Consider the following 19,408-nt stretch of genomic DNA (forward strand, 5'->3'; position numbering starts at 1 on the left):
AGTTCATTCAACAGATTATTCTCCCATGCAGGGATCCTTTTTCTGCTTGGTTGTCCAGAAAAAACCAAGGTGAGGGGAAACATTAGGCAAACTAGAATTGTAAAAGGTTTACTTGCAATACATATAGGAGGTAAGCAAGGCTAGAACGGGGAGCTCAGCATGTCCTCGTTACTCTATTCACAGACCCAATACACTCCCATCAGCAGCGGTTCTTAATACAGAGGGATTCTCAAAGGTAAGAGTGAGGTAGATTGAGATCAATGTTTCAAACCATGCAAATTCCGGCCAAATTGGTAATACTCGTGTCCAGGTTTACAGACCTAGTTGTCAACATCTGAGATAGTCATAATGCTGAATTTAGTGATATTTGTAGCCTTTCATCTCTGCACCTTTTAGGGGACTTTTAAAAGCCATTTAATTTATACTCCCTCTCCCCTCGCCGCTAGGTTATGGCCCTATTCATAAGACAGAACTTACTGGATAATAAAGGTATTATGATTAGCGTGAATTGTGACTTTCAAAGTTAGACTTTTCTATGTATGTCCTTAGTCAATGGCACCGTTTCTCTGGCCTTGTTTGGGATTTATTTAGATGCTGTGCATTCCCTTGAAGGGTATTGACGTTGTGCTGATGCGGGTGGGTTAACATTGGTGGAGTTAACGTTCTGTTGTACGTGTGATACCTCTTGTAAACTGTATATCCACTCCAGTACCTCTTCATACTGATCTCCCCTTCGCTTGTCCATTCCTCTGTACAGTTGTCTTCCCTGCCACAGTCAGCACACTGAGGTTAACTGGCTCTTCTCTGCTACGTCTGCGCGGGTCTCTTCTACCTGTTGAAGTGTATACTTTCCAGGAGTCAGTTGTTTGTTCTCAAACATGCCTAACGGTTGCTCTTATTTCTGTGACAAAGTAATTTGCAAGAAGTGGTATATAAGTGAACAAAATATATTAAGGAATGTGGAAAGAAAGTTGTTTTTATGAAAACTGTGTTAAATGCTTAGGAACTACTTGATAAGGACAAGTCCCTATAAAAATTGCTGTTCAGTGGCCTGAGCTAGACAACTGTGGAAGACTGGGAAGAAATTGTAAAAATCTAGGCTTCTGGGTACCCACTGTCAAAAACAATAAACCCCGTATTAAGAGATTTGTAAATTAATGTAGTGTGTTATAAGATGTTAATATGGGTAGGTGTCTTATTTTTTGTTTCTTTGCTTTAACTGATTCTTTTCGGTTAATCACTTACTGGGAATGATCATAGGGATGGGGTTGAGAGTTTTGTTTCATTGGATTCTTTTCAATATCTAGGGAATAACTAATGTATTTACTCCTGTGATTGAATTTCCTATAGTAGACGCACATTCATTTTTCTTTTTGTTTGTTAAATTGTCATTGCTTTTAATTTGCAGTATTATATTATTATATTGCCTTTCAACTTTGTTATGCTATTCTGTGGTCCATCTTCTGTTGTTAAAACTCATAGAGATCTTTAAAGGATTTTTTTGTTTGTTTTTTTATTTTTGTTTTTGTGTTTTCTTTGGATGAGGAGCTTCTTTTATACCTTTGGAGATCCGGAGTATAGGACGATGCTAACTTAAAATTCAGTTATTTTAATTTTTCAATTGGAGAGATTTTTTTTTTTTAATCAGCAGTCCCTTGGGGTGTACATCTTGTGTTGTTGAAATCCATTTCATGTGTTGAATTCTTACCATAAAGAAATAAATATATATAGTTAGAAACTTAAGTACACCCTGTGTCAGCCAAGGTTCAGTCAGGAGACAGAAACCACAACAGTTATTTTTATAGAGAATTTTGATATAAAAAATTGTTAAATGGGTATTAATGAATAAAGAATGCAAAAAGAGAACACTAAAATATTCTGGAGGTAGCAATTTATTCAAGTATTCTAGAGTAGCAATTACAGTACACACCTCCTACCCTTACAGCCAGAGGAACAAAATGAAGATGTTGAAATTGTTAAAACTTGGAGGCTTAAAGGAGGGGCCCTGCAGAGCCTTGACTCAGACCTCTGAGGAGGGAGTACTAGCTGGTTGGTGTTGGTTTAGTGATTTGTAGAAAAACTGCAAAGTGATCCAGCCTGCTGCTGAACTCAGGGCCCTGCAGAAGTTGCTAGGGTTTTGCTAACAGGAACAGGAAGCAGTCAGGAAGGAATAAAGCCCTTCTTCCTTCAGCTTCCCATCTCTCTCCAGCAACCCCACTGACAGAGTTTAACAGAAAAGCACTAGAATCAATAGAAAGCTGGTTTGCTTAATCCTAGGCCACACACCACAGAATATAATAGAGTGGCTTTGGAGCCAAAAGACAATAGCTTAATTACTGGCTCTTAACAACTGCCTATTCAGTTTACTTTTTTATTGTCTAAATGCAATAAAGGAAGATTTGTTTGCATATTTAAATTTGATTTCAAGACTCATTTTTTTTCACATTTGCTTTTCTGAAGCACTTATTTGCCATTATTTGTTGACGTTTTGTGCCATTTAAAATTGCTGTTCGGCTTGTAAATGTTTATCTTTTCGCCTGTATCCTGTACTTCTTGTGTCCTTGCTTTGCATTGAATGAGGGATGGGAGACCTGTTCTTAGTTTGGATTTTACTACCAGCCTAACCTACTACCTTATAGAGAAGTAATCAACTATTAATTACTTTATCTTTTCTGAAAGTTGATTTTTTTTTTATGTGTTTGTTATTCCTTTGTTGGTATTAAAAGAATTATATTTGTCCTTGATGCTAAAATGCTTAAAAATAAACTTTAAAAAGTAAATTTCCTTTTAATTAGCAGGTGCTTCTAAGGAAGGAGGTGCCGGAGCAGTTGATGAAGATGATTTTATAAAAGCTTTTACAGATGTCCCTTCTATTCAGGTAAGGATACCAGTGTAGGAGCACTCCCCATGAATATTGCCTGTGTACCTGGTTCATATAATTACCTATTTTTATACCTGAAAAAATTTTTTTCCTTAACTCACTACAAAAAAATAAAATGCTTGACTTACTACTACTAAGCTATTATTTATTGGTACGATTAGATTTTCAAGTGATTTTTCAGTAAGACTGAAATAAAATTGAATCCATGTTACTATTATTATTTTTTTTAACTTTTTTTTAATTTTATTTTTATTGGGGAATTTTGGGGAACAGTGTGTTCTTCCAGAGCCCATCAGCTCCAAGTCATTGTCCTTCAATCTAGTTGTGGAGGACGCAGCTCAGATTCAAGTCCAGTTGCCGTTTTCAGTCTTTAGTTGCAGGGGGTGCAGCCCACCATCCCATGGGGGAATTGAACCAGCAGCCTTGTTGAGAGCTCGCGCTCTAACCAAGTGAGCCATCCGGCTGCCCCGAATCCATATGATTGGATTATATTAGCATGCAATGTCCAACTATATCCACTTTTCTTTAAAGATGCTTGAGCTACAACATTCATCCTTTATTCTTCCTCTAGCTCTTTGTTTACTTCATGTCTGTCTCCTTTATAAGCACATCCTTCTCTACCTAGCTACTGAATATTGGGATTTCTTAAGGGTCAGTTCTGGGCCCTCTCTTCTCACTCCACTTTCTTACTAAGTTACTTTCTTCAAACCCATGGCTTCAGTTTTTGCCTTTACACAGATAATACACGGGTTTTTATCTCTAAGCCAGACCTCTTTGAGCATCAAAATAATTTCTCCACTGACTAACATCTCCTTTCAGATGTCTCAGAGGCATCTCACATTCAACCTGTCTAAAATTGGACTCATGATCTTCCCCTTACAAAGCTACTCTTCCAGTGTTTTATATGTGGAAACCACTACTTAATCAGTTACAAAAATCAGAAACCTAGGAATCAGTCATTCTACAGTAACAGATTACTTTCTTGTCTTCAAATTTCTTTTGCGTGTATACCCCCTAAGAGAATGTTTAAATAATTATGTATCCCCTCACCGAAGTAAGGAGTTGACCCTTTTTTTGAGTTGACCCTTTTTTCCTTGTTGGGGGAGAGGGGAGCCTTTTAGTATATTTCAGAGTAATGAATCATAATAAGATTAGGAGTGGTATAGGGACCAGCCTTTCTTCTGAAATACGGCAGGAGGACTATTGTGAAGGGGAGGTGGGAGGTAGGAAGGAAGTAGCTCAGAAGGCTTCAGGAATCATTCTCTGACAGGATGCTGTCTGGTTCCCCTCTTACCTCTTCAACCTGTCTTATGTCCTGCTCCCCTTTGTACTCTTGCTTTGGGGGTTAGGTGGTTTGTTTTGTTTTGTTTTTTAAGTAAAAGAGGAATTTAATGGCTGTTGAAAATGAAAGATAAAAGTCGGGCTGTTTTGATGAAGGTATCTGTTTGGTACGACTCAGATGGTATCCCTAGGACCCTGTTTCTCTCTGTCTCTGATTGCTAGATGTCCTTGCATTGTCTTCCCTCATGGTCAGCAGCATGGCTGTAGCTGTTTGAACCGCACACTCTAACCACTCTCTTCCTCTTTTCTGGTTGATCCTATAAAACTTGTGAGATTCACTTTTAGGTCGAATGCCCACATCTGAACCTTGACTGTGATGTGGAGAAATTCTATGTACTGATTGAGTTAGGCCTGGGTCATTGACTCCTCCCCTGTTCCCTTTGCACTTTTTGTTCCTGTACTCTGGCCTTCATTCAGTTCAGAGCCAGTACACACATGTTCTTTCTTCCAGGGAAGGCTAATCTCTCTCCACTTGCCTAATGATGTTCCACTCATCCTTTAGTTCTCAGTTCAAACTTGACTTTCCTAACACTAGTTCAAACCCCCGATTATATATAGACTTTCATAGTACTGTATAGTTCTCCTTGGTGGTACTTTCTGCTTGCAATTTCATATTTTATATATCATTTGATTGTTTCGTTTTTTTATCTCCCTGACTAGATTATAAGCTCCATACAGCAAAGAACATGCCTGTTTTTGCTCACTGTAGTATCCTTAGTGCCTAACATAATACATCCCTGTTATGTGAATGTTTGTTAAGTGAATGAAAGGATAGTGGTGTTTTGCAGATGGTTGGCTCCAGAGGAAACAAAGCATGTGGCTCTGCTGGCCACAGTCTAATACTGGGGGGAGGGGAGAACGGGGGGCGGAGGTGGGGAGAAGGGAGAGACTAACTTAAAACATGTCCTTTTGCAATGTTGTATAATAAGTATATGAACGTATAGGTATGGTATATACCCAAAGTCATTTTGAGAAATTAGGCCTGTTTTTATTAATTAGAATATTTGCATCTTGTTTTTAAATGACAAAGCATTTTAAACATATTTTTGAAGTTACTCATGAGTGGAGAAGTAGCATAAGGGTAAGAGGTAAGGAAGACAAATTAAGCATTTTATTTTATTATTGTCTATAATATATTTCCATTCTCCATTAATAATGGTGCAAGAATGGGAAATAAGCTTACTACTTGAAAGATGATTTTTAACATCAGCATAATTTTGATATTGCTTATGGTAAGAAATATTAACGTTATAATCTTGCATCTTTTCTTTAAGATCTATTCTAGTCGAGAACTTGAAGAAACATTAAATAAAATCAGGGAAATTTTGTCAGATGACAAACATGACTGGGATCAGCGTGCCAATGCAGTAAGTTTTTTATGTTTTATTTTCTTATCCCTCTCCTCTTTATTTCAATGTTCTTTTTAAAAAACATGGAATTTCAGTAATAGTAATATCTGGTTTTTCAGATATTTATGAAATAGAGTCTGATAGGTAACATTTCTTTCTGGAAAATGTACTGAAATGATAGACATTTCTGATGTAAGAGACAGTTTTTATTGTTTGGCTATCTCACCCATTTGTGAATCTCTCCAGTGTGCTACTTGTTGACTGACTAGGGAAGTGTGAGCTTCACTGATGCCTCAGGGCCATGGCCTCTCTTTGGGGTACATAGTGGTTCATCAGTACTGTTCTCAGTTCTTACAAGGTTTACCAGGAAGCAGTTCGCTTTGGCTGCATGCTCAATATTTTCATAATATTGATGTAAATTCACAACAGTATGCCCATTTGTCTGGCTTTTTTCTCTTTCTTTTCTCACATATCTCTCTCTTAATGTGATAAATATTTTTCACCCATGATTTTAAAAGATCTGGTATCCTTGATTTAAGAATATATTATTCAGCCTAAATTCCTTGAGAAAATATTTGATAATTTTTAAAATGATATTTGCATTAACAAAGGACTGTATATTTCAAAGTTTGTGAATTTGCCCAATTTACATCTGAGGTACCAAATGCGTACCTCAGTGTCCTCAAGAAGACAGAGAAGGGGTTCCATTTGAAGACTCTCTTCTGCTCTGAGAGCTCCCAATTTCCATTTTGATTAATAAATCAAATATGACCTTTTGACACACTGGCCCTTATGACACTATGAGCAAAAGGTAATTTTTCTGCTTCTCTTCTCTTTGATAGGAAGTCTGCATATTTTAAGATATTAAAATATTTTAACAGAGAATATGTTGCTCCAGATTTGTTAAATAGGGTTTACTATTTTTCCTTCAGCTCTGAGATTAGTCTGATACAAGAAAGATCTCTGTCACAGGTTATCTATGGAGAAACGTGACAAATTAAATGTCAGTATAAAACACAATCTTTGTACTTGAGATTTTTTGTTGTACCTTGAAACAATTCATTTAGAAACACAGGTGGTCTTTTAATGTTTTTAATTAGAGAAGTGACACAGGTTCATTGCAGTAAATGAAACAGTGCAGATTATTTTTAAAAAGTTAATGGTTTATTCCCTATTAAGGAAGCAAATATTCTCATTTTGCAGTATATTTTTTCTATATATATTTATGTATTTAAACATACATGACAAGATGAAAACTGTTTCCCCAAACCCGTTTTAAAAAACAAATGCAATCATACTAGATACATTACTTAGTAACCTATGCATTTTTACTTAACAAATCATGCCCATTCGGTGCACTATGTATTATTATATTCCTCAGTTAAAAAGTACCATATAATTTATTAAACCATTTCCCACTTGATGGACTTAACTTTTTTTCTTTATTTGAACAATATTGAAGTAAGCATCCTCACACACATTTATAACAAGGGTGTTTTTATTTTTCTAGGTTAAATTTTTTAAACTGAGGTTGTTGGGTAAAGAGTAGATACAATTTTATCTCAGTAGATGTTGCCAAAATATTTTGAACAAAGGTGTTAGTCATTCGTAATCTTAGAGTAATAACATCAGTTTTCTTTCTGGTACTTGATGCTATTGGGTTTTCATAATTTTTGCCAGTCTAATGGAGGAAAATGATGTTTCTTTGTTGTTATTTGCATTTGCTTATCACTAGTAAGGTTGATTTTCATATATTTATTTTGCCCAGTTTAATATTGGGTTAATTTGTCATTTTTTAAATTCTATTCTCATTATTTGTGTATCGTACTGATATGTTGTAGATAATTTTTTCCTATCACATTAAATGATTTTTATTTTGTTTTTAGTTAATCTTGTTTAGATGCCTTCTGTCTTCTCTTCTGCTTGATACTTACCCATCCCGATACACCCTAAGATTATATATCTTTTCTTTAAAAATTTTTGGGTTCTTTTTTCTTTTTGTTGTTCCAATTGGGTGTTTTCTGCTACCTTGTCTTTCAAATAGCTGATTCAGTCCTCTGTTTCATCTAATCTGCTGTTAATTCCTTCTAGTGTGTTCTTCATTTTAGTTACTGTATTCTTTATTTCTGATTGATTCTTTTTTGTGATTTCTGTATCTTTATGCTTGCTATCTCTATTGAAATTCTTGCTAAGTTCCTTAAGCATTCTTATAACCAGTGTTTTGAACTCTGTCTCTGGTAGATTGGCTGCCTCCATTTCATTTAAGTCTTTTTCTGGAGTTTTCTCCTGTTCTTTTATTTGGGACATGTTTCTTTGTTTCCTCATTTTGTCTGCCTGTCTGTGTTTGTTTCTATGTATTAGGTAAATCTACTATGTCTCTCAGTTTTCATCAGATGGCTTTATATAGTAGGTGTCCTATGTGGTCCAGTGGCGCAGTCTCCCTGATTAGCTAGCTGTGCTGTGTGTTCCAGGAGTGTTGCTTATGTGTGTTGCGTGTATCCTCCTGTTGTAGTTGAACCTTCGTTGCTTTTGGCATGTCAGTGGGTGGGATTGACTCTTCTCTGTGAGGATTGGCTACGCCCATAGCGTATGAGCTGCTATGTGGGGGCTGAACCCTCGGAGGGGGATTCGCCCCAGTGGGTTCTTATGCTTGTTGAGACTACCCTTTGGGTGTACTGCTTGTGAGGGGAATCGGGTAGCGCTCTGTTTTGGTCTGAAGCTAGCCTCCACCTGTGTTGTTTCTGGTGCCTCTTGGAAGGGGTTTCTATGTAGGCCAAGTTCAGCTCTTGCCTGTGACCAGCCCAGGGCTACCTGGTATGAGCTATAAAGCTATATGTGGTTGGTTGCTACCTGTGCTGGATCTGGAGGCATGTGGGGGTGGGCACACTGTGAATCAAGGCCAGCTGCCACCAGTATCAGGCCTGGGGTAGCTTAGCAAAAAGGCTTAGGGCACCTCTAGGCATATTGCCACCTGCCCACTGCCCATAAAGCTTAGCTGCTGAAAGAGCCTCCTTAGGTTCACGGGGCAGGCTGGTTCCCGTAGTGCTGACTGCAAGTTGGGTGGGGTGGGGTTCCAGGAAATCACTGAGGTGGGGCAGGTGGTGTTCATAAAGTTAATTCAGATTCACTTCTTGGGGCAGTGCTGGGCCTGTGTCCACTCTACAAAATGCCCAGAGACTGCTGAGGCCAGCTGCCACTTGCCTTGGCCTACAAATTTCTGAGAGCTGTCTAAGAAAAGCTACATCATGAGTCGTACCTGACTGCCTGCCACCAAAAGTATCCCAGGTGGCTGCACAAGCCACCATGGGCCATCTGCTGCTGGAAAAACCTCCTGGAGTGTGCAGGGCAGGGCTGGCTACCCAGTCGCGGAGAGTGCCCCAGCAATGCTTCAAGTGCTGGGCAGGGCAGGGTCCCAGGGAATCACCAGGGTGGGGCGCATGGAGTTCACCAGGCCAATGTGGTCTTAGATTTAGCCATGTGGGGGAGGGCTTAACACAGGAAAGATGGTGCCCACCTGAAGGCTACACATGAGGCAGGCTATACACAGGGATATTAGCAGCTGGTCCTCCAGCCCTTTTCCTGAAGCCACACAACTTAGTATTTCTCTGTATGTCTCTGGTGCCTCTGGAGTTGTCGCCCCTCCGCTGGAGCCCAGGGTGAGTGCCTGCGAGCAAGTGAGCCTGTGCACAGGCCCTTTAAGAGGACGTCTGGGTTTCCAGCTACTTTCCATCTCATCAGCATGGGCGGAATCCTTGCTGATTTTCATAGCCAGGTGTTGTGGGGACTCCTCTTCCCAGCACTGGACCCTTAGGCTGGAGAGCCCCGTGTGGGACTGGGTTTCCTCTCAAAGTTCAGGGGGGACTTCCTGATACTCAACTCCTACTAATGGGTTTGGAGTCAGTCCGTTTAGCATCTCCGCCCCTCAAATCTTTTCTAATATTCATAAGTATTTTATTTTTATGCTCTTTATCTTTATTTGATTTGATTTTAAAGCTGTCTTGAAAAATTTAGAAAACCTCAGAGTATAATATGAAATTATACATAATAATAGGTATGATAAGTAAACTTTTAGCTTCTGAATATGTGTGAGCGTAGATGTGCACCTGTGGATATTTCTTTTGATTGAAATAAAACACCGGACATGCCTTATACAATGAAATGTTATTAGGCATGTCTGGTGTTTATATGGAAAAACATTTTGACAATCCTATACTAAAAAGTAAGGCTAAAGGTATTGAAATAGGGAGAAAGCTATTTGTGTCACAAAGTAAGTGTGATAATGTGAAAATATTAACATGGTGATGGCATAATGGTTGGTCCTTCTGCTTCTATATTTGTGTTTATGGATGAAATATAGTTTCCAAAAATTGGACCTTTTAAAAATAGGCTCTTTAATAGATAGTGGTAATGGTTGCACAACTTTTTGAATGTACTTAATGCCATTGAATTGTGTACTTTAAAACGGTAAATTTTATGTTAATGTGTATTTTAGCACAATAAAAAAAGGACTTTCTTAAACTTTAAAATTTACTTATCTATTCATACGTTACATATCTGTTCTGCTTACAACTAAATCTGTAATCTTTCGGAAAGATGTTTTTGGTTTAAGATACATTTAATGCTGTTAAAATGTCTGAATATATTTGTATAAAAATAATGAAGTGTTATTTTTTAAACTTTGTTCAAATAATGACATTTAGATAGCTTTTTTTTCTTACACTGCCACTTTTTTGTCAATAATGAAAATTCTCTTTCTTTCAGCTTAAGAAAATTCGATCGTTGCTTGTTGCTGGAGCTGCACAGTATGATTGCTTTTTCCAACATTTACGCCTGTTGGATGGAGCACTTAAACTTTCAGCTAAGGATCTTAGATCCCAGGTGGTTAGAGAAGCTTGCATTACTGTAGCGTAAGTATGTTCTTTTAGTGATAAGTATTTTTTTGAATGAATTTCGTACTCATAGATTCAGGACTCATTAAGTAAAGCAGTATAGCAGGGTAACCCAAAAGCATATATATGACTCAAAAATCATTTTTATTATACATAAGGATTCAATTTGTATGACTTAAAAATTTTTTTTTCTTAACAGCACTTTATACCAATGTTAAATGTGTTTGTACGTGTAAAGTCTAATAGTTGATTTTTGGTCACTAAGTCTATGAATATAAGCAGAAAGTGAATGGATCTGAGAACTGGCTATATTCAATTTTCTCTTTACTAATTTGGATGTTAAGCTCTCTATTTCTGATATTTTAGCAGTTATTCTGAAATTGTAACATGCATCATTAACTTACCAAAATATAAACCTGTATGTTTATGTTTTTCCGAAATTCAAGAATGGTAGAACACTTAATTACCTTTTGCCACTACTCCCCACCTGAATAATTTTGTTTTATATGTTGTTGTATGAGCATTCCTTTGAAGATAGGGAATCCAGATGCCTACTATTTATATTTCTAATCAGGATTGAATCAAATGTTCTAGTCAGAACATGAAAAAAATAACTCAGGATATAAAACTATGAGTATTCAAGAAAGGAAACAAACTGCCATTATTAACAGATGACATAATTATTCATGCAGAAAACCAAGAATCTATAATAAATTATTATAATTAAGAGACTTTAGCAAGATTACTAGATCAAATCAGTATACCAGAAAACCAAAAATAATTGAATTATTCTCAATTTAAAAAAATGAAACAAAAATGTAACCTTGAAAAATATTTTAGGATGAAAATTCTGCTCTGGCCATGATCCAGTACTGGTACAGGACTAGCCCTCTGGCAGAAAACTGGACAAAATATGTAAAACAACTATTTATAGGTAATGGACAGCAGACAGAGCAGAACTGTGATTCTCGTAAGAAAAAAATCAGTTGAGCAGTATGATCAGCACAATTTTGACCTGGAGGCACTTTCTGGACCACGGGGAAAGGAGGGAGAACCCAAGCAGAGCAAGGCAGTCTTACTGAGTTGAGAAGAACAAACAGAGATTGGAGTTTCTGAAGGGTGAAGTGGCTAAAATTTACAGTGCAGGAATATTGGAGAGGAGAGAAGAGATACACAGAAAAAGAGCAATGAAAATCTGCATGGGGTGGGAATCCCATGAGTCTAGCCAAATTCTAGTTTATACATATGAAAGGTACAACACCCTGCATACCAAAAAGAACTATTGGAAACTATAAAGAAAGCCACAATTCCAAGAGCTCATATGGGCTGGGGGGGTTCCAGGTCTGACGATCCAGAATGGAGAAACCTTTTTGTACACCCAGCGCTTGCAATAGAGACCCAGAAAAGCCACTGTATAAGAATAGTACTAAACTAGCTGTAAAGTAAGGCTACTCTAGACTCTGCCCCTTTCAGTAAGCTTATAAAGATGAAGATGATTTGATTCCCAAGTGCATTACCTGCCTACAAGCACAAAACTCACACTCTTTAAAAAAAGACAACAAAATCCAGGCACACCAAGCGACTCCCTGCTTCTGATGTAGAGGTTCCCTTTTGCCTGTGAGTTTAGACAATTGGAAAATAAAGTATAACTGAACACTTGTAAATACGTCTGAGTCTCTCTCTGAATCAAGAAAGAACTTGCTTTTTGGATCTAACTGTATCCCAACCTTGTATTTGAAGTAAGATAAATATATAGAAATTAACCAATACTGCAAGCATTGTCAGAAATGTGAGTGATTACAACATTCTTCCTGTTTTAACTAAAATCGTACAATTAAAAGCTGATTTAGTTTTTTAACTACAAATTTGTAAAGAGAAGACAGGTGTCCTTAGGATCCCCCAACTAATTAGAGTATCATAGAGTATTATATTTTCAATCAAGAATACTGAAATCCTACTCCAAAGATATCAGGGAGTATTTGTGACTAAAACAGTGGTGGCACCATTAATAGAAATAGGGAATGTCCAGAGGAGTATTGATTTGGGTAAGATTTTGAATTTGTTTATAAAATATGTTGAATTTAAGATGTATATTGGGCATTAGAATGGAAATATATATGGATAAAAATAAAGGTCAGGCAATCAGAGCTGAATGTTTTGCCATTCATGCTAATGGTTAAATTCTGAGGTAAGATAGCTTCTCCAAGAGCCGTTGCAAATACATGTTAAAATGCCAAACTTCAACTTTGGACTAGACAGTTAAAAGATGGGAAAAGGAAAGAAATACTCTATTTGTACTTCCCTTTCTTTCTTTTTGTTTTCCCTTTCTTTCTCTTTTTTGTTTAATCGGTTAGAACCAATTAAAATAAAAATTTTACATTAATTTAGTAAAAGAATATTTTAAAATTACATAGTCCTGCCTATATTTACTGTTAAACTGTTTTTTGAAAAAACATTTTTTATCTTCCTTTGTAGCCATCTTTCAACAGTTCTGGGAAACAAGTTTGACCATGGCGCTGAAGCCATTGTACCTACGCTTTTTAATCTTGTCCCCAATAGTGCAAAAGTCATGGCAACTTCTGGATGTGCAGCAATCAGATTCATCATTCGGGTAGGTTCTCTCTGTTCTTCTGTCTTCCTTTCCCTCCTTCCGTACCCCCTCTTTTTTCCAATGTACTTAAATAAATCATTGGTATATATTTAACCACAAGAAACAACTCACTTTTGAATTACTTTTCTGATAATAAATGCACTACATTGTTATTATAGTTATTCTAGAACATTTGAATACTACAGATAATTACAAAGTAAATATGCTTGCATACAGAATATAATATGCACATGCATGTACGTGTGCGTGTGCTTGCAGGTAGTCATGTTATAAGTAGTAACAGGCAATGTAAAACAGTAAAAATGTTACAGGCAGTGGTAAAAGATGACAGAAAAATTCTTAATATTTCTCATCGTCTGTATCTTGAAGATACCTAAAAAAACAGAATTAAAATAATAAATCTCCCCCCTTGAATTCTGCTCTTCTGCAATTCATTACTCTAGCCATTTAGTATATACTTTTCCAAACTTCTGTTCTGTGCCTATATAAACTAGATTTACTACAAAATATAAATGTAGTATTTATTTTTTGCATATATAAATGTAATGTTTTTTTAAAAAAATCTTAAAGTTTATTGGGGTGATAATTGTCAGTAAAGTTACATAGATTTCAGGTGTACAATTCTGTAATACATTATCTATATCTCACATTGTGTGTTCACCACCCAGAGTCAGTTCTCTTTCCATCACCATATATTAGACCCCGTTAACCCTATTCAAGAGCCCTCCTCCTCCTTTACCCTCTGGTAACCCCTAAACTACGGTCTATGTCTATGAGTTTTTGTTCCTTCATTTGTTTGTCTTGTTCTTTTGTTTTCAGTTTTATATACCACATATCAGTGAAATCATATGGTTCTCTACTTTTTCTGTCTGACTTATTTCACTTAGCATTATAATCTCAAGATCCATCCATGTTGTCACAAATGATACTATTTCATCTTTTCTTACCACCAAGTAGTATTCCATTGTGTATATATACCACAACTTCTTTATCCATTCATCTATCGAAGGGCATTTTGGTTGTTTCCATGTCTTGGCCACCGTAAATAAAGCTGCAATGAACATTGGAGCACACATGTCTTTAGGGATAAATGTTTTCAGATTTTTTGGATAGATACCCAGGAGAGGGATTGCTGGGTCATATGGCAATTCTATTCTTAATTTTTTTGAGGAACCTCCATACTGCCTTCCATAGCGACTGCACCAATCTGCATTCCCACCAACAGTGCATGAGGATTCCTTTTTCTCCACAGCCTCTCCAACACTTGTTACTATTTGTCTTGTTGATGACAGCCATTCTAACTGGGGTGAGGTGTTATCTCGTTGTTTTTATTTGCATTTCTCTGATGATTAGTGATGTTGAGCATTTTTTCTTATGTCATTTGCCTTCTCTATGTCTTCTTTGGAGAACTGTCTCTTCAGGCCCTCTTCCCATTTTTCAATGGTTGTTTGAAACAGGTTGTTTCTTTTTTTGTTGTTGAGTTGTATGAGTTCCTTGTATATTTTGGATATTAGTCCCTTATCAGAGGCGCTATTTGCAAAAATCTTCTCCCGTTCAATTGGTTGCCTCTTTCTTTTGTCAGTGATTTCTTTTGCTGTGCGTAAGCTTTTAAGTTTGATATAGTCCCATTCATTTATTTTAGCTTTTACTTCCCTTGCCTTTGGTGTCAAATTCATAAAATGCTCTTTGAACTCAAGGTCCATAAGATTAGTACGCATGTTTTCTTCTATGCAGTTTATTGCTTCAGGTCTTAGGCTTATGTCTTTGATCCTTTTTGAATTAATTTTGGTACATGGTGACAGATAGCAGTCCAGTTTCATTCTTTGCATGTGGCTTTCCAATTCTGCCAGCACTATTTATTGAAGAGGCTATCTTTTCTCCATTGTATGTTTTTGGCTTCTTTGTCAAAAATTATCTGTCCTTATTTATGTGGGTTTATTTCTGGGTTCTCAGTTCTGTTCCATTGGTCTGTGTGTCTGTTTTTCTGCCAATGCCATGATGTTTTGATTATTGTTGCCCCGTAGTACAAGCTGAAGTCAGAGAGTGTGATACCTCCAGCAGTGTTCTTTTTCTTAGATTTGCTTTGGCTATTCGGGGTCTTTTGTGGTTCCATACAAATCTGATGATTTTTTTGTTCTATTCTGTTAAAAAATGCCATTTGGATTTTGATGGGGATTGCATTAAATCTGTATATTGCTTTGGATAATACGGCCATTTGAACTACGTTGATTCTTCCAATCCATGAGCACGGAATACCTTTCCATTTCTTTATGTCTTCTTCAATTTCTTGAAAAAATGTCTTATAATTTTCAGCATGTAGGTCTTTCACATCCTTGGTTAAGTTTATTCCTAGGTATTTTATTCTTTTTGCTGCAATTGCAAAAGGAATTGTTTTTTGTATTTCTTTTTCTGAGATTTCATTGTTAGTATATAGGAATGCAATTGACTTTTGTACGTTGATTTTGTACCCGGCAGCTTTACTGTATTTGTTGATTATTTCTAATAGCTTTTTGGTGGAGTTTTTAGGTTTTTCTATATATAGTATCATGTCATCTACAAAGAGTGACAATTTAACTTTTTCATTCCTAATTTGTATGCCGCTTGTTTCTTTCTCTTGCCTTATTGCTCTGGCGTGGACTTCTAACACTATGTTGAAAAGCAGAGGTGATAGGGGACAGCCCTGTCATGTTCCTGAACATAGAGCAAAAGGGCTTCAGATTTCCACCATTAATTATATTAGCTGAGGGTTTGTCATATATGGCCTTTATTATGTTAAGGTATTTTCCTTCTATGCCTATTTTATTAAGTGTTTTAATCATAATGGATGTTGTATCTTGTCAAACTCTTTTTCTGCCTCAATTGATACAATTATATGGTTTTTGTCCTTTATTTCGTTTATGTGATCTATCACATTGATGGATTTGTGTATGTTGAACCATCCTTGTGCCCCTGGGATGAATACCACTTGGTTATGATGAATACTCTTTTTAATGCATTGTTGCACTCGATTTGTTAGAATTTTGTTTAGGATTTTGGCATCTGTATTCATCAGAGATATTGGTCTGTAGTTTTCTTTTTTTGTGTTATCCTTATCAGGTTTTGGTATCAGGGTAATGTTGGCCTCATAAAATGACTTAGGGACTATTGTCTCTTCTTCAGTTTTATGGAAGAGTTTGAGTAGGACAGGTATTAGATACTCTTTAAAGGTTTGGTAGAATTCACTAGTGAAGCCATCTGGTCCTGGACTTTTGTTTTTGGGAAGGTTTCAGGTAACTGATTCAATTTCTTTACTGGTGATCCGTCTATTTAGATTTTCCATTTCTTCGTGATTCAGCCTACGAAGGCTATATGTTTCTATGAACTTGTCCATTTCTTCTAGGTTATTGAATTGGTGGCATATAGTCCTTCATAGTATTCTTGGATGATCCTTTGTATTTCTGTGGCATCCGTGATAACTTCCCTTCTTTCATTTCTGATTTTGTTTATTAGTGTCTTTTCTCTTTTTATCTTAGTGAGTCTAGCCAAGGGTTTGTCAATTTTGTTAATCTTTTCAAAGAAACAGCTCTTTGTCACATTAATTTTTTCTATTGTCTTTTTGTTCTCTATTTCATTTAGTTCTGCTCTGATTTTTATTATTTCCTTTCTTCTGCTGACCTTGGGTTTCATTTGTTCTTCTTTTTCTAGTTCTTTAAGGTGTAACGTGAGGTTACTTATTCGGGATTTTTCTTGTTTCTTGAAATAGGCGTGTAATGATATAAATTTCCCTCTTAAAACTGCTTTTGCTGCATCCTAAATATTTTGGTAGGATGTATTTTCATTCTCATTTGTTTCTATGTATCTTTTGATCTCTCCTATATTTCTTCTTTGACCCGGTCGTTCTTTAAAAGTATGTTGTTTAATCTCCACATATTTGTGGTTTTTCCTGCCTTCATTTTGCAGTTGATATCCAATTTCAAAGCTTTGTAATCAGAGAATATGCTTGGTATGATTTCAATCTTCTTAAATTTGCTGAGGCTAGTTTTATGTCCCAATATATGGTCTATCCTTGAGAATGTTCCATGTACACTAGAAAAAAATGTATAGTCTGATGTTCTAGGATGAAGTGCCCTATAAATGTCAGTTATGTCCATTTCATCTAATGTGTCATTTAGGGCTGCTATTTCGTTATTTATTTTCTATTTGGATGATCTATCCCTAACTGTCAATGATGTATTTAGGTCCCCTACTATAATTGTGTTTTGTTCAATTTCTCCCTTTAGTTCTGTTAGTAGTTGCTTGGTATATTTCGGTGCTCCCTGATTGGGGGCATATGTATTGATGACTGTTATATCCTCTTATTGTATAGTCCCCTTTATCATATGAAATGTCCATCTTTGTCTGTTGTTACCTTTTTTATCCTTAAGTCTGTTTCTTCTCATATCATTATGCATACACCTGATTTTCTCTGGATACCATCTGTTTGTAGTGTCAATTTCCACCCTTTCACTTTGAGTCTATGTTTGTGCTTGTATCTGAGAGATATCTCTTGGAGGCCGCATATGATTGGGTTTAGTTTTTTGATTCAGTCTGCTACTCTGTGCCTTTTTATTGGTGAGTTCAGTCCATTTACATTTAGGGTGATTATTGATATGTGAGGATTTCCTATCATTCTATCATTGGTTTTCTTGTAAGACTGTGTCTCCATTGTTTCTTTGTTTTTTTGTTGTTGTCTATTATTTCTGTCTGTGGATTTTTCCCTCTGTTTCTTCTTTTATTACTTTATTTCAGTTCTGGATTTTTTTGTGTGCGGTTACCATTAAGTTTATGTAAAGTAAAGTTTGATATTTAGAGTATTCCATTTTCTTCAGCATGCCTACTTTCTCCTTCCCATATTCTGTTTCAGGCCTTTATTCTCCCCCCTTTTATATTTTGGTTGTCACAAATTATTTCTATTTCTGCTGGTTGAATAGCTCCTTCAGTATTTCTTGTAGTGCAGGTCATGTGTTAGAAAATTCCCTCAGCTTCTGTGTGTCTGGAAAGGTCTTTATTCCTCTTTCATATCTAAAGGATATCTTTGCTGGATATATTATTCTTGGCTCATAATTTCTCTTTTTCAATAGTTTGAATATTTGGTTCCACTCCCTCCTGAAAAATCTGATGATAATCTAATGGGCTTTTCTTTCTGGGTTACCATCTTCTTTTCCTTGGCTGCCTTGAGGATTATTTCGTTATCATTAATTTTTGACAGCCTCAATACAGTATGCCTTGGAGAAGGCTTGTTGGGGTTGAGGTAATTAGGTGTTCTATATGCTTCTTGGATTCGAGGATCCGGTTCTTTCCACAAGCTTGGGAAGTTCTCCTTGTCTATTTGTTTGAATATACTCTCTGTTCGCTTCTCTCTTTCTTCTCCTTCTGGTATGCCCATTATTCTTATATTGCTCTTTCTGATGAAGTCAGAAAGTTCTTGTAGAGTTCTTTTCATTTCTTTTAAGTCTCAAGTCTCTTTCTTCTTCCATCCGTGTCATTTCCAGATTTCTATCTTCAATGTCACTAATTCATTTTTCCATCTGGTCAACTCTACTACCTAAGCTGACTATTTCATTCTTCATTTCTTTTATTGAGTTCTTACTCTCCAGAAATTCTATTTGGTTCTTTTCTAAAATGTCAATCTCTTTGATAAAATGTTCATTTTGTTCTTTGATTGTGTTTCTGAGTTCATTAAACTGCCTGTCTTTGTTTTCTTGAATCTCGTTGAGTTTTTTCAGAACTGCAATCTTGAATTCTCTGTCATTTAAAGTCACATATTTCCATGTCTTTAAGTTCATTTTCTGGAGATTTTTCATTTTCTTCCTGAGCTGTCTCGTTACCTTGGTTATTCGTGACAATTAATGATTTATTATTTCTCTTCCTAGACATCTACAGGAGTGAGTTCTGCAACAGGTTGATGGGAAGAGGTCTTTCTTTTGTTTTCTAGTAGGTGTTGGTAGAATGTTTTATTTTGTCTCCGACTGCAGCCTTTTTTACTGTCTCACAGTGTAGTTTTATGTTTTCTCTACACTATTCCAGCTTTTCACACAATGGGGGGATTCCCTGGAAGGCAGGCTTCTCTTCTGTTAACAGTTCGCCTGGGTCATAGGGCGCCGCATCCCTTTGGGGATGCGGAGAGCTTCTGAAGTTCCAAAGCTTTTCCTGCAACATATTCAGAGCCTGTGTGTTTCATGTTTCAGCAGCTCAGTTTACTCCTACAGGGATCTGCGAAGATAGGTGGGGACGGGTGGGGTGGGTTGTGAGATGTGGCCCAGAGCAATGGTGGTGACCACCACCACAGCCAGTCCTACTTCCACGGCTCCCTCCAATT

General features: G+C 36.6%; 1 protein-coding gene across 50 annotated transcripts in view; it reads left to right on the top strand.

The window, feature by feature from the left end:
* CLASP2 (cytoplasmic linker associated protein 2) overlaps positions 1-19,408 on the top strand; it is a 149,482-nt gene that overhangs the window by 53,526 nt on the left and 76,548 nt on the right. For 27 of the 50 annotated variants that reach the window (XM_033132433.1, XM_033132448.1, XM_033132450.1 and 24 more), the window contains 4 exons: positions 2,796-2,878; positions 5,497-5,589; positions 10,333-10,478; positions 12,936-13,071. In XM_033132433.1, the coding sequence (XP_032988324.1) occupies positions 2,796-2,878; positions 5,497-5,589; positions 10,333-10,478; positions 12,936-13,071 (458 nt within the window). The remainder of the gene's footprint in view (positions 1-2,795; positions 2,879-5,496; positions 5,590-10,332; positions 10,479-12,935; positions 13,072-19,408) is intronic. The other 23 variants (XM_033132451.1, XM_033132435.1, XM_033132441.1 and 20 more) reach the window with 1 other exon arrangement.

This window comes from Rhinolophus ferrumequinum, chromosome 17, assembly GCF_004115265.2.
Source record: "Rhinolophus ferrumequinum isolate MPI-CBG mRhiFer1 chromosome 17, mRhiFer1_v1.p, whole genome shotgun sequence".
NCBI lineage: Eukaryota > Metazoa > Chordata > Mammalia > Chiroptera > Rhinolophidae > Rhinolophus > Rhinolophus ferrumequinum.